The sequence below is a fragment of the Ornithorhynchus anatinus genome, chromosome 2 (genome assembly GCF_004115215.2).
Source record: "Ornithorhynchus anatinus isolate Pmale09 chromosome 2, mOrnAna1.pri.v4, whole genome shotgun sequence".
Classification (NCBI taxonomy): Eukaryota; Metazoa; Chordata; class Mammalia; order Monotremata; family Ornithorhynchidae; genus Ornithorhynchus; species Ornithorhynchus anatinus.
The window spans coordinates 35,886,698-35,899,122 of NC_041729.1; the positions used below are offsets into that span (position 1 = coordinate 35,886,698).

The window sequence follows — 12,425 nt, forward strand, 5'->3', positions numbered from 1 at the left end:
GTCCGTCGTTGGGCAGGGATGGTCTCTATCTGATGCCCAATTGTCCATTCCAAGCGCTCAGTACAGGGCTCTGCTCATAGTAAGCGCTCAATAAATACTATTGAATGAATGCTGTCCACACCTCCTCTGCTCACTTCTGCTGTCACCTCCGGAATCCTCTAAATTCCAAGCTGGGAGTAGACTCGGAAGCCTATCTTGCCCTCAACTGAACTCTTGGGAGACCGAGGATGCCGAGCTGCCCGAGGAAAGCAACGGCGCCTCTGGGCGCCGCCGCGTAATCCCGAGATGGGGCTGGCGGAGGGGATCTGGCGAAGAACCCTGGGGTGAGGGAAATGAGAAAGGGTGATGGACCCCAGGAGAAAATAGTTTTTTTTTCTTTAATGGTATCTGTTAAGTGCTGACTATGTGCCAGGCAGCGTGGCTCAGTGGAAAGAGCCCGGGCTTGGGAGGCAGAGGTCGTGGGTTCTAATCCCAACTCCGCCACTTGTCTGCTGGGTGATCTTGGGCAAGTCACTTCACTTAGAGAAGCAGCGTGGCTCAGTGGAAAGAGCCCGGGCTTGGGAGTCAGAGGTCATGGGTTCAAATCCCGGCTCAGCCGCTTGTCAGCTGTGTGATTTGGGTAGGTCGCTTCACTTCTCTGGGCCTCAGTTACCTCATCTGTAAAATGGGGATGAAGACTGTGAGCCCCACGGGGGACAACCTGATTACCTCTGTATCGACCCCAGCGCTTAGAACAGTGCTGGGCACATAGTAAGTGCTTAACAAATACCACAATTATTATTATTATTACATACGAGCTACATACGATCCATATCCCACGTGGGGTTCACAGTCTTAATCTCCATTTTACAGATGAGGTAACGGGGAAGTTAAGTGACTTGCCCAGGGTCACACAGCAGGCCCTCTACACTGTGAGCCCGTTGTTGGGTAGGGACTCTGTCTGTTGCCGAACTGTACTTTCCAAGAGTTCAGTAGAGTGTTCCGCACACGGTAAGCGCTCGAAAGATACGATCGAAGGAATGACAGGTGCCAGAGCTGGCATTAGAACCCAGGTCCTTCTGACTCCCAGGTCCACGCTCTATCCTCTAGGCCGTGAAGTTCTCCCAAATTCTTTTCTCCCCAATACATTTTAAGCATCTCATGATTATGGTATTTGTTCAGCACCTATTATGTCCCCACAACTGGGCTAAGTGCTGGGGTGGATACAATCAGATCAGCTACAGTCCTTCATGGGGTTCAAAGTCCAAGCAGGAGGGAGAACAGGTGTCGCATCCTTATCTGACGGATGAGGAAAACCGAGGTACAGAGAAGTCAAGTGACTTGCCCAACGTCGCCCAGCAGGAAAGTGGCTTAAACATTTGTCAATTTTTTAAAAAGACCCCCCTTCTCCCCACCGACTCGACGAGGCGGGCAGAGCCAACACCTAAAACAGAGCGACGGTGATATGCGAGGGGGTTTCTGAATCTCTTCGGCCCTTTTCATTTTTAGCAACATCTTGAAGGGAAACTTGCAGAAGCAGCGTGGCTCAGTGGAAAGAGCCCGGGCTTGGGAGTCAGAGGTCGTGGGTTCTAATCCCGGCTCTGCCGCTTGTCAGCTGTGTGACTGTGGGCAAGTCACTTCACTTCTCTGGGCCTCAGTTACCTCATCTGTAAAATGGGGATTAACTGTGAGCCTCACGTGGGCCAACCTGATTACCCTGTATCTGCCCCAGCGCTTAGAACAGTGCTCGGCACATAGTAAGCGCTTAACAAATACCAACACTAAGGTATCCCCAGATATACGCGGCCCTAATTCGTGCGGCTGGTCGAACTCTTCAGCAGAAGAGCGTCGTAGGAATCTAACAGGCAAGTTACTCACAACCGGCAGCGAAAGTGAGCAGTGCGTGGCAGAGCCAAATCTCCGAAAGACCGGAACCAAAGTCGGATGCCCGAACTTTTGCTCTCAGCACGGTAATGATAAAGCAGGCACCCGCAGTTGCTTCTCACCCCGAGCAAGAGTGGCAAAGATCGTGGAGGCAGGAGGGCAAGGACCTAGATTAAGGACCGGTTTCCAGAAACGGTCCCGCGGTAACCAGAACGTAAGAGAGCTCGTCGTCGGCTCTCGGGATTAGGACCGCTCCAGCCGAAGCCTGACGCAGCTTCCCAGATCACTCAGGCCGCGGCGGGGGTCACCCGGGTGTCATTTCGAGGGGTATGTGCCATTCTGGTTGTTTTCGGGAAACTCTTGCGGAAGGCAGGACTCTCACCTGTTGCCCCATAAATCCACCGCAGGGAGGAACTACTGGGATTTCGGGATCTAGTGCAAAGGAATCCTTCATGAGTGAAGGGGAGGAGGAAGGAATATAAAAAAGATAAAAAATAAAAGCTGCCCATAAGCCCTTTCAGGCAGCAAATACTTCAAACTATCAATGGGCAGTCTTTTTTTTAAAAAAAATAAATAATTATGGTATTTGTTAAATGCTCACTATCTGCTAAGCACTAAGCGCTGGGGTGGATTCAAGCAAATTGGGTTCGACACGGTCCCTGCCCCATGTGGGGCTCACAGCCTCAACCCCCCCCATTTTACAGACGAGGCACAGAGAAGTGACTTAATAATAATAATAATAATAATGCTGGTATTTAAGAGCTTACTATGTGCAAGCACTCTTCTAAGCACTGGGATAGATACAAGGTTATCGGGTTGTCCTACGTGGGGCTCACAGTCTTAATCCCCATTTTACAGATGAGGTAACTGAGGCACAGAGAAATTAAGTGACTTGCCCGAGGGCCCAAACAGACAGGTGGTGGACCCGGGATTAGAACCCATGACCCCCGACTCCCAAATGATATTTGTTAAGCACTTTCGACGGGCCAGGCTGTACTGAAGTGCCGGAGTAGGTACAAGCTATCTACACAGTCCCTGTCCCACATGGACCTCACAGTTTTAATCCCCATTTTACAGATGAGGTAACTGAGGCACAGAGAAGTGCAGTGACTTGCCCAGGGTCACACGGCAAACAAGCAGCATGGCCCAGTGGATATAGCACGGGCCTGGGAGTCGGAAGGATCTGGGCTCTAAACCCGGCTCTGCCGCACGACTGCTGTGTGACCTTGGGCAAGTCGCTTCACTTCTCTGTGCCTCAGTTGCTCCATCTGATTAAGATTGCGAGCCCTCTGTGGGACAGGGCCTGGGTCCAACCTGATTAGCCAGTATCTACCTCAGCACTCAGTACAGTGAAACGCTCATAGTAAGCGCTTAAACACCATAGGAAAGAGGCGGAGCCGGGATGAGAACCTAGATCCAGCCTCTCCAATTTAGACTGTGAGCCCCAAGTGGGACAGGGACTGGGTCTAACCTGATTATCTTGTATCTACCTCAGCGCTTAGAACGGTGCTTGACGCATAGTAAGCAATGAAATACCATAAAAAAAAAAAATCAATCGATCAATAAATACATGAAGAAACCGGTCCGGAGGAAAGGCTGGACCCGGGAGCGGGTCCCAGGAGTTTTTAAGCAGGAAGGCTGTCGGGAACGTGAAATGAGCTGCACACTCACCTGCAGGGAGCAGACCAGCGGTGGGTGGGGAAGCTCACGGTGGGCAGGCAACGTGTCTCTTTGTTGTTGTGATATACTCTCCCAAGTGCTTAGTATAATGCTTTGCACACGGTAAGCGCTCAACAGATGCGATTGAATGAATGAATGAATAAAAAGAACCACCCCCACGGTCAGTGTGCAACAGAATGCACCATTAATGGTGATGATGATATTTGTTAAGTGCTTACTATGTGCCAACCGCTGTTCTAAGCACTGGGGTAGGTACAAGGTAATCAGGTTGTCCCACACGGGGCTCCCAGTCTTAATTCCCATTTTAGAGATGAGGCAACTGAGGCGCAGAGAAGTGAAATGACTTGCCCAAAGTCACACAGCCGGTAAGTGGCGAAGCCGGGATCAGAACCCACGACCTGCGACTCCCAAGCCCGGGCTCTTTCCACTAAGCCATGCCGCTCCCACATTCACGTTCCTGTTCACCCCATGTGTCCCTACCAATAAATATTCCCACGGCTCCAGATGTTTCTCTTGCATCTCTTACTAGCGCGCGGCAGTGGACAGAACATGGGCCCGAGAATCAGAAGGTCATGGGTTCTATTCCCGGTGCCACCCCTTATCTGCTGCGGGACCTTGGGCAAGTCACTTCACTTCTCTGGACCTCAGATTCCTCATCTGTAAAATGGGGATTGAGACTGTGAGCTCCACGTGGGACAGGGACTGCGTCCTATCCGTTTTGCTCTGAATCCACCCCAGTGCTTAGGATAGCACCTGGCACACAGTAAGCACTTAAACACCGTTATTATTATTATTATCATCATCATCACATGTTCCTGGGGAGGGCCCCATGGGCACCATCTTGGGTTCTGTTTTCCTCTGGCCAAGTGGGATCCCACCCTCTCCTTCCCTCTCCCCAGGCTCTGCAGCCACCCAGCCCGGCCCCATCACCCCGTAGGAGCTCGAGGGGTGCGTGGCTCTCGGCCGGGAAGGGGGTGTGACTGCCCCGAGTGCGAGCAAGCTCTCCATGCTCTTAGCCGGGCGAGACAACCTGGACCCAAAGCCCAAAGTTCGCTGAGCTCACGTGTTGACGACCCGGATTGGACAGCGGGAGAGTCAAGGTCCGCTTCCCGGGGTGCAGTCGGCTGGAGAGGGACCTGACCCCACTCAGACCTCCACCGTTCCCAGATCCGCGCTGAGTCGGAAGCAAAGCTCCGACCTCACTGCCATCCACCTTTGCTGGAAGGCTCCCCTGCCCCGCCCTCGAGGATGCCACAACACACCCCCTAAATGATCAATTAATATTTCTCAAATGCTTTAAAAATGACCATTTCCACTGTGACTTCAAATCTTGTTAGCTGTGGGCATCCTTCAGGGTACGAGAACGCTGATTTTCTTCCATCTGCCCCACCACTTGGTACATACTAAACACTTAATTGATCGACGGTATTTACTAAGCTCTTACTACGTGCAGAGCACCGTATTAAGCTCTCGGGAGAGTAAAATACAACAGAATTAGCAGATATGTTCCCCGCCCATAATGCCTTTACACCCTAGAGACATATACTGTTATCAAGAACGGATTACTCATGTTTCCTCAACAGGAGTCATATCTGGATCAGGGGAACCGGTACATCAAATCTTGAACATTAGTAGAGAAGCAGCCACTAGAAAAACCCCAGGACCGGGATTCAAAGGCCTGGGTTCTAATCCCTGCTCCACCACTTGCTTGCTGGGTGACCTTGGGCAAGTCACCTAACTTCTCGGTGGCTCAGTTCCCTCATCCGTAAAACTACAATTCCCAAGCACCTACTACGGTGCTCTGCACACAGTAAGCGCTCAATAAATTCGACCGAACGAAACACCTGCCGTCTCCTCCCCTTCTGCTGAATCCCTTGCGGGACAGGGACTGTGCCTGATCCGATTATCCTCTTTGAAACCGAGACATAGCACAGTGCCTGGCACAGAGTAAGCGCTTCACAAGTGCCATGATCATGATTATGATTAATAATAAGTTGCAACCCAGCCCTCTCCCTTTCCCTAGAGCCAATCTCTCTCCCTCTGCTCCACCAACATGTCCAAAAACGGACCGTCATTTAGCCGGCGGGGAACATCCTCGCCTCGGGAGACTGTTACTTTAAGCCCTAGACTGTAGACTAGGTCCCTAAACTGTTCACTCCTAGTGGGCAGGGAACCTGTCTACCAACTCTGGTATATTGTAATCGATAAATCCATCCTATTTATCTCACACTTACTGTACGCAGAGCACTGAATTTGCCGTCTGGGAGAGTACAGTATAACAGAGCCGGTAAGCTCATTCCTTGCCCACAGCAAGCTTACAGTCCAGAGGCGGAGACAGACATTAATCTAAATTACGGATATGCACCTAAGTGCTGTGGGGAGCAAAAAGGGAGCAGATCAAGGTGACGCCGAAGGGAGTGGGAGAAGAGGATACGAGGGTTTAGTGAGGGAAGGCCTCTGGGAGAAGATGTGCCTTCAACAGGGTTTTGAAGATGGGGAGGGTGATACTCTAAATGCTTAGTACCGTGCTCGGCACACGGTAAGCAGTCAAGAATTCCGACCGATCGATCGATTGGGAGGGCCCGGTCGTACCTTAGCCAGGTGCTTGGCTATCCCTCTCCCCCGGTAGGCATCGGGGACCTCCGTGTGCTGCAGGTCCACAATCCTCTTCCCCACGTACTCATAGAGCAGCACCGCCCGGTCATGACAACCTGGGGAGAGGCAGACAGACAGAAATGCTTTTAGTCCTCTCTGCGGCCCCTCGCCGTGCGTGGCACCGAAGAATTAAGAGGGGAAGGAATTACCCTCCCTCCTCCCGGTCCTCTCAGCCTCTGCGGCTTGCAGATAAGGCCTTTACCACCGTCGCTGAGGCAGAAAGCTTACATTTTAGGAACTGCCTCTTTAAAACAGTCAAAAGCATCCTTGCCCGGGGTTTAAAAACCAAAGGGGATTGATTTTTTTTTTAATTCAATACATTTTTAATCACTTGCCATTAAAATAGAATTCATTAACCAAGTCGTAAGCTTTAAATAATTGAAGGGATCACGGTAAATAAATGGCTGTGGTTTGTACCCCCTTCCTGCATACAAATCCAGGCACAAGCAATTCCCAGCAGGGGCTTCCCAGGTAAAAAGAACTTAGGCAGGCAGCAGGAATGGGCTCACGGGCTCTCCCTGGGATGCCTCTTATCCTCAGCAGAAGTATGCATGTAGTGAACGCCCCCCTACCCCCACTCATCCATCAGTTCCCCCCAGGATTCCAGGTTTGGGGCACAGTGGGGTGATTTCAGTGGCTCACAACTCCCAGGAGAGGAGGGAGGAGAGAGAGGGAGGCTTTAGGAGAGACCGTGGGCAAGTCACTTGCCCAAGTCTGGGTTCTCCATTTGCCACGAGAAAAAAGAGCAGTACCGGACCCCTCCCTACCTAGCAGGCCAGAACAAGAATAAGTGACCCTACACTCTCGGGCGCTTTGAGATCGCCCCAGCAGGCACAGAATGCGGAAGGATTTTTATGATCGATCGAAAAACAAAATGGGAAAACATCCTCTAAGGAGCCCCCGGTCTCTCCGGGCCCAAGAGGTTCGGCGGAGGGGGTTCAAGAGCTGTTGTGGGAAGGAGGGAAGGATGTGTCGAATAGACCCGGGCTTTGGGGTCCCAGAGAGCGGGTAGGTCTGTTCTTCGAGCGGTTTAATAGGGGACGCATGACGCAGCATGATCAGAGAACACTGTGTCTCCTCTAGACAAAGCGCCTTTGTGAAGAAGATGGCACATCAGGGGTGACTGCAGATGATATCTTAAAGTACATGAGAAAATAGACGTGGGACTGGCTCGCATTGTGTGTGGGGCACTGGGGGAAGGGAGGCAAACGGCCCAACCCGCTGGCAGAGATTCGTGGTATTTGTCAAACGCTCCGTGCTAGGCACTGGACTAAGCGCTGGGGTGGATACAAGCAACTCGTGTTGGACACGGTCCCTGTCCCACGTGGGGTTCACAGTCTCACTCCCCATTTGACAGATGAGGTAACTGAGGCACCGAGAAGCGGAGCGACTTGCCCAGGGTCACACGGCAGACAAATGGCGGAGCCGGGATTAGAAGCCATGACCTTCTGACTCCTAGGTCCGTGCTCCATCCACTACGCCAAGCTGCTTCTCACAAGCACTCCCCGCACGCTTACCGAGGGACCGGAGAACCTCGCCGAGGCTGGCGGTAGTCTTCTCTCCAAGCTGGGAGATGAATTTGCATCTGGAGCGATGCAGGAGAGGCAGTAAATGGAGCACACAGAAAGTCGCAGGCCGGGCATCCGGACCACCTACCTACCACCACCAACTCGGGCTGCTCATTTTTCTTCCCTCCACCTCAATCTCCCCGTCAACAAAATAGGCATGTCTGTCCCCCGGCACCCCTTGGGTCATTTTTATATGGTGCTTGCTGACCCCTCAGCTCTCTGGAGAGAAGGGCCCTCTGCGGTGAATGCTAAAGACCAAAATACAAATACTGCACCCGAGAGGGATACCCAGCTTCGCAGGAGAGAAACGGCCCCGAAGGGGTAGCTTGACTCTCTCAGCTCTTCTGTCTCCCGGGAGCCGGTCCTGGTGGGTCACCGTTTTTGGAAGGATGGGAGCACCTGTCCTCCAATTCCGTCCTCCTTCCCCTTTATCTAGACTGTGAGCTCCATATGGAACGGCGACTGTGACCAACCTGATTACCCCGCATGTGCCCCAGCCCTCAGTACAGTATTTGGCGCAAAGTACACGTTTAACAAACACCACAATTACTAAACATCACTATCAGAGGGGCAGCAATCAATCAATCTCATTTATTGAGCACTTTTCTAAGCGCTTGAGAGAGTACGATATAATCTGCCTTTTCTCAGGCCTGTCAATACAACCGCCTCCTAGTTTACCATGTGGTGGGTGTGGATTTGGGAGCAGATTTAGGTAGGGCAAGATTTTAGAGAAGCTATGAAAAACTAGTGGTATTCTTTGCCTGGGAATGGAGGGCCATTAGGGAGACCATCTGCTCCCTTTATTCACCCTCCCCTCATCCCCACAGCACTGGGGTAGATAGCCTTAATTTATTTAGCCCGGGCCCAGCCGGGGCCTGGGAGTCAGAAGGACCCGGATTGTAATCCCGGCTCCGCCACTTATCTGCTGTGAGACCTTGAGTATTCCCGGCTCCGCCACTTATCTGCTGTGAGACCTTGAGCAAATCACTTCATTTCTCTGGGCCTCAGCTACCACATCTGGAAAATGAGAAGATCCATGAGCCCCACGTGGGACAGGGACTGTGTCCAACCCAATTTGCTTGTGTCCACCCCAGCGCTTAATACAGTGCCTGGCATATAGTAGGCATTTAATAAATACCACAATTATTAGATTATACACTCACTGTTCTGTTTTGTACTCTCCCAAGCGCTTAATACAGTGTTCTGCACACAGTGAGCATTCAAATACGACTGATTGAGAGATGCTCTCTCCGCCACTTGGGAAACACGGCATAATAGTAATAATAATGTTGGTATCTGTTAAGCGCTTACTATGTGCAGAGCATTGTTCTAAGCGCTGGGGTAGATACAGGGAAATCAGGTCGTCCCATGTGAGGCTCACAGTTAATCCCCATTTTACAGATGAGGTAACTGAGGCACAGGGAAGTTAAGTGACTTGCCCACGGTCACACAGCTGACAAGTGGCAGAGCCGGGAGTCGAACCCATGACCTCTGACTCCCAAGCCCGGGCTCTTTCCACTGAGCCACGCTGCTTCCCCAGCCACGCTCACAGGCCAGGGAATCAGAAGGTGATGGGTTCTAATCCCGGCTCTCCTACTCGTCTGGTTTATGGCCTCGGGCAAGTCGCTTCATTTCCTCTGTCTCAGTTCCCTCGTCTGTAAAATGGGGATTTAGACTGAGAGCCCCATGAGGGGAGGGACTGTTTCCAACCCGATTTGCTTGTATCTACCCCAGAGCTTAGTACAGTGTCTGGCACATACTAAGTGCTTAAAAACCACAATTATTATTATTATTTTATTATGGACAGACTCTAACGTGGATTAATTCCCCTCTTCCCTACTCTAGCCTCCACCATCAGGAATGGAGGTGCTCATGGGAGTGACTTCCTCCCTTAAATGTCCTTTACCTTGCCCTTCCTCCCACCCCAAAACAGCAGTAGAGTTAAGAACACCAAAGTAACACCTAAGGTGAAGCTCCCTGAGAAAATAGCCAATCGGTGGTATTTATCAAGCCTTTACTGTGAGGAGCACTAAGCTTCAAGTACAGTAGAGCAGGTGGACATCATCCCTGCCTTCAAGCAGCTTAAAATCTAGCCGGGGAGATAGATATTAAAATTCATTTCAGACAAGGGAAGCAACAGAGTATGAGGCTGATCGTACACAGAAGCGCTTTGGGGCTGGGGGTGGGGTGATGATTAGAGTGCTTAAGGGCTACAGACCCTAGTGCCCAGGCGATGCAAAAGGGAAGGGGAATAGGGTGGGGAAAATGAGGGGCTCGTCGGGCTTCTTCCAGAAGTTAGGCTTTTAGTAGGGCACTGACGATGGGGAGAGTGATGGTCTGTTGGATATGAATAATAATAATAATGTTGGTAATTGTTAAGCGCTTACTGTGTGCAGAGCACTGTTCTAAGTACTGGGGTAGATACAGGGTCATCAGGTTGCCCCAAGTGAGGCTCACAGTCTTAATCCCCATTTTCCAGATGAGGTCTCTGAGGCACAGAGAAGTGAAGTGACTTGCCCACAGTCACGCAGCTGACAAATGGGCAGAGCCGGGATTCAAACCCACGACCTCTGACTCCCAAGCTCTTTCCACTGAGCCACGCTGCTTCTCTTCAGTGGGGAAGGAGTTCCCGACAAGTGGGTGGAGGTGAGGAAGGCGTCAGCAGTGAGAGATGAGAGGGAGGGGAAGTAAGTAGGTTGGCGTCAGAGGGGTAGAGTGTCGGGGGTGGAGTGTAGAAGGAGATGAGCAAGGTGAGTTAGGAGTGGGAGAGTTGATGGAGCGTTTTAAAGCTGCTGGTAAGGAGTTGCTGTTTGATGTGGAGCTGTTCCGGCCACCACTGGAGGTTTTTGAGGAGTCGCGAGAAGTGCATGGAACGATTTTTTTTTAGAAAAATGATGGGCCACAGACCGAAGTGTGGACTGAAGTGGGGAGAGGCAGGAAACCCTCAAGAAGGAATCCTCTGTCTGTGTTTGGAGGAGGAGGAAGGAAGATTGTGGGGAAAATCTCTTATAGATTTTACTCTACATTACTATACTATAGATTTTACTATACATTACTAGGCTCAGAAAATTCTGACCAACAGATTGCGTTCTGCAAAAATACCTGTTCCTTAACTAAGTGGAGTGGCGCATCTCTAAAAACGGCAGCAATAATGAAATTATAATTACAAGTAATGATTTGTGGTATTTGTTAAGGGCTTATTATGTGTCAAGCACAGTACTAGTGGTCTGCGTGACCGTGGGTAAGTCATTTAACTTGTCTTTGCCTCAGTTTCCTCACCTGCAAAAAGGGGAGTCAATTACCCGTTCTCCCGCCTATTTGGACAGTGAGCCCCATATGAGAGCTGGTGATCTCGTAGCTACTCCAGTGCTTAGTACGGGGCTTCGTGTATAAAGCGCTTAAAAACCACAATTATTGTTATTATTACTAAGCACCAAGGAAGATACAAGATATCTCAGTTGAGGCAGTCCTTGCCCCACATGGTGGGGGGTGGGGAACGGGGGGGGGGGGGGAGAGGGGGCTTCATGATGAGAAGAAGCAGCGTGGCTCAGTCGAAAGAACCTGGGCTTGGGAGTCAGAGGTCATGGGTTTGAATCCCGGATCTGCCACTTGTCAGCTGTGTGACTGTGGGCAAGTCACTTCACTTCTCTGTGCCTCAGTGATCTCATCTGGAAAATGGGGATGAAGACTGAGAGCCACACGTGGGACAACCTGATTACCCTGTATCTCCCCCAGCGCTTAAAACAGTGCCCTGCACAGAGTAAGCGCTTAATAAATACCAACATTATTATTATTAATGATGATGATGAATCACCACCAATTTTGGACCACCTTATACCAAAGGCTAATTAGGCCTGCTTTCTTCTTCATCTTCCATCAGCACATTACTAGCCCAAGCTGTTTCTGCTACAGAAGTGTGAGTGTAATAACAAGAATCAGTTCATCCATGGTGTGCATTTTCATTCCATGCTGCAGCGTGGCTCAGTGGAAAGAGCACAGGCTTCAGAGTCACTGGTCGTGGGTTCTAATCCTGGCTGCGCCACTTGTCATCTGTGTGACTTTGGGCAAGTCACTTCACTTCTTTGTGCCTCAGTTCCCTCATCTGTAAAATGGGGATTTTACGGAGCCCCACGTGGGACACCCTGATTACCTTGTATCTACCCCAGCGCTTAGAACAGTGCTTGGCACACTGTAAGCGATTAACAAATACCACCATTACATGCCATGCTGTGGTTAGCACACTGTTGGGAGGCAGTGTGGCGTAGTAGATAGACCACGGGCCTAGGAGTCAGAAGGACCTGGGTTCTAATCCTCTCCTCATTAGTCTGCTGTGTGACCTTGGGCAAGCCACTTAACTGCTCTGTGCCTCAGTCACCTCATCAGTAAAATGGGGATTAACACTGTGAGCTCCATGAAAGACATGGAGTGTGCCCAACCTGAGTGTACCCCCAGCGCTTAGAACAGAGCATAGCACATAAAAAACATTTAACAAATACCATTTAAAAAAAAATCAGAATGCTCTTTCAACACACATCTATCTGAAAACAACATGAGGCGATGTCAGAAAAAACAATTTTACATCTGCATCGGCCTCAGCCTGAAGAGTATGAGCTTCCTGTAAGGCAAGGTTCTCCGGGGATATAATCCCCGCGATAGAGC

The 12,425-nt window shown here is 50.7% G+C and overlaps 1 protein-coding gene across 7 annotated transcripts in view; it reads right to left on the reverse strand.

Moving 5' to 3' along the window:
* NATD1 (N-acetyltransferase domain containing 1) overlaps window positions 1–12,425 on the reverse strand; it is a 48,239-nt gene that overhangs the window by 14,286 nt on the left and 21,528 nt on the right. For all 7 annotated transcript variants that reach the window (XM_029053955.2, XM_029053942.2, XM_029053949.2 and 4 more), the window contains exon 2: window positions 6,136–6,254. In XM_029053955.2, coding sequence (XP_028909788.1) covers window positions 6,136–6,254 — 119 coding nt within the window. The remainder of the gene's footprint in view (window positions 1–6,135; window positions 6,255–12,425) is intronic.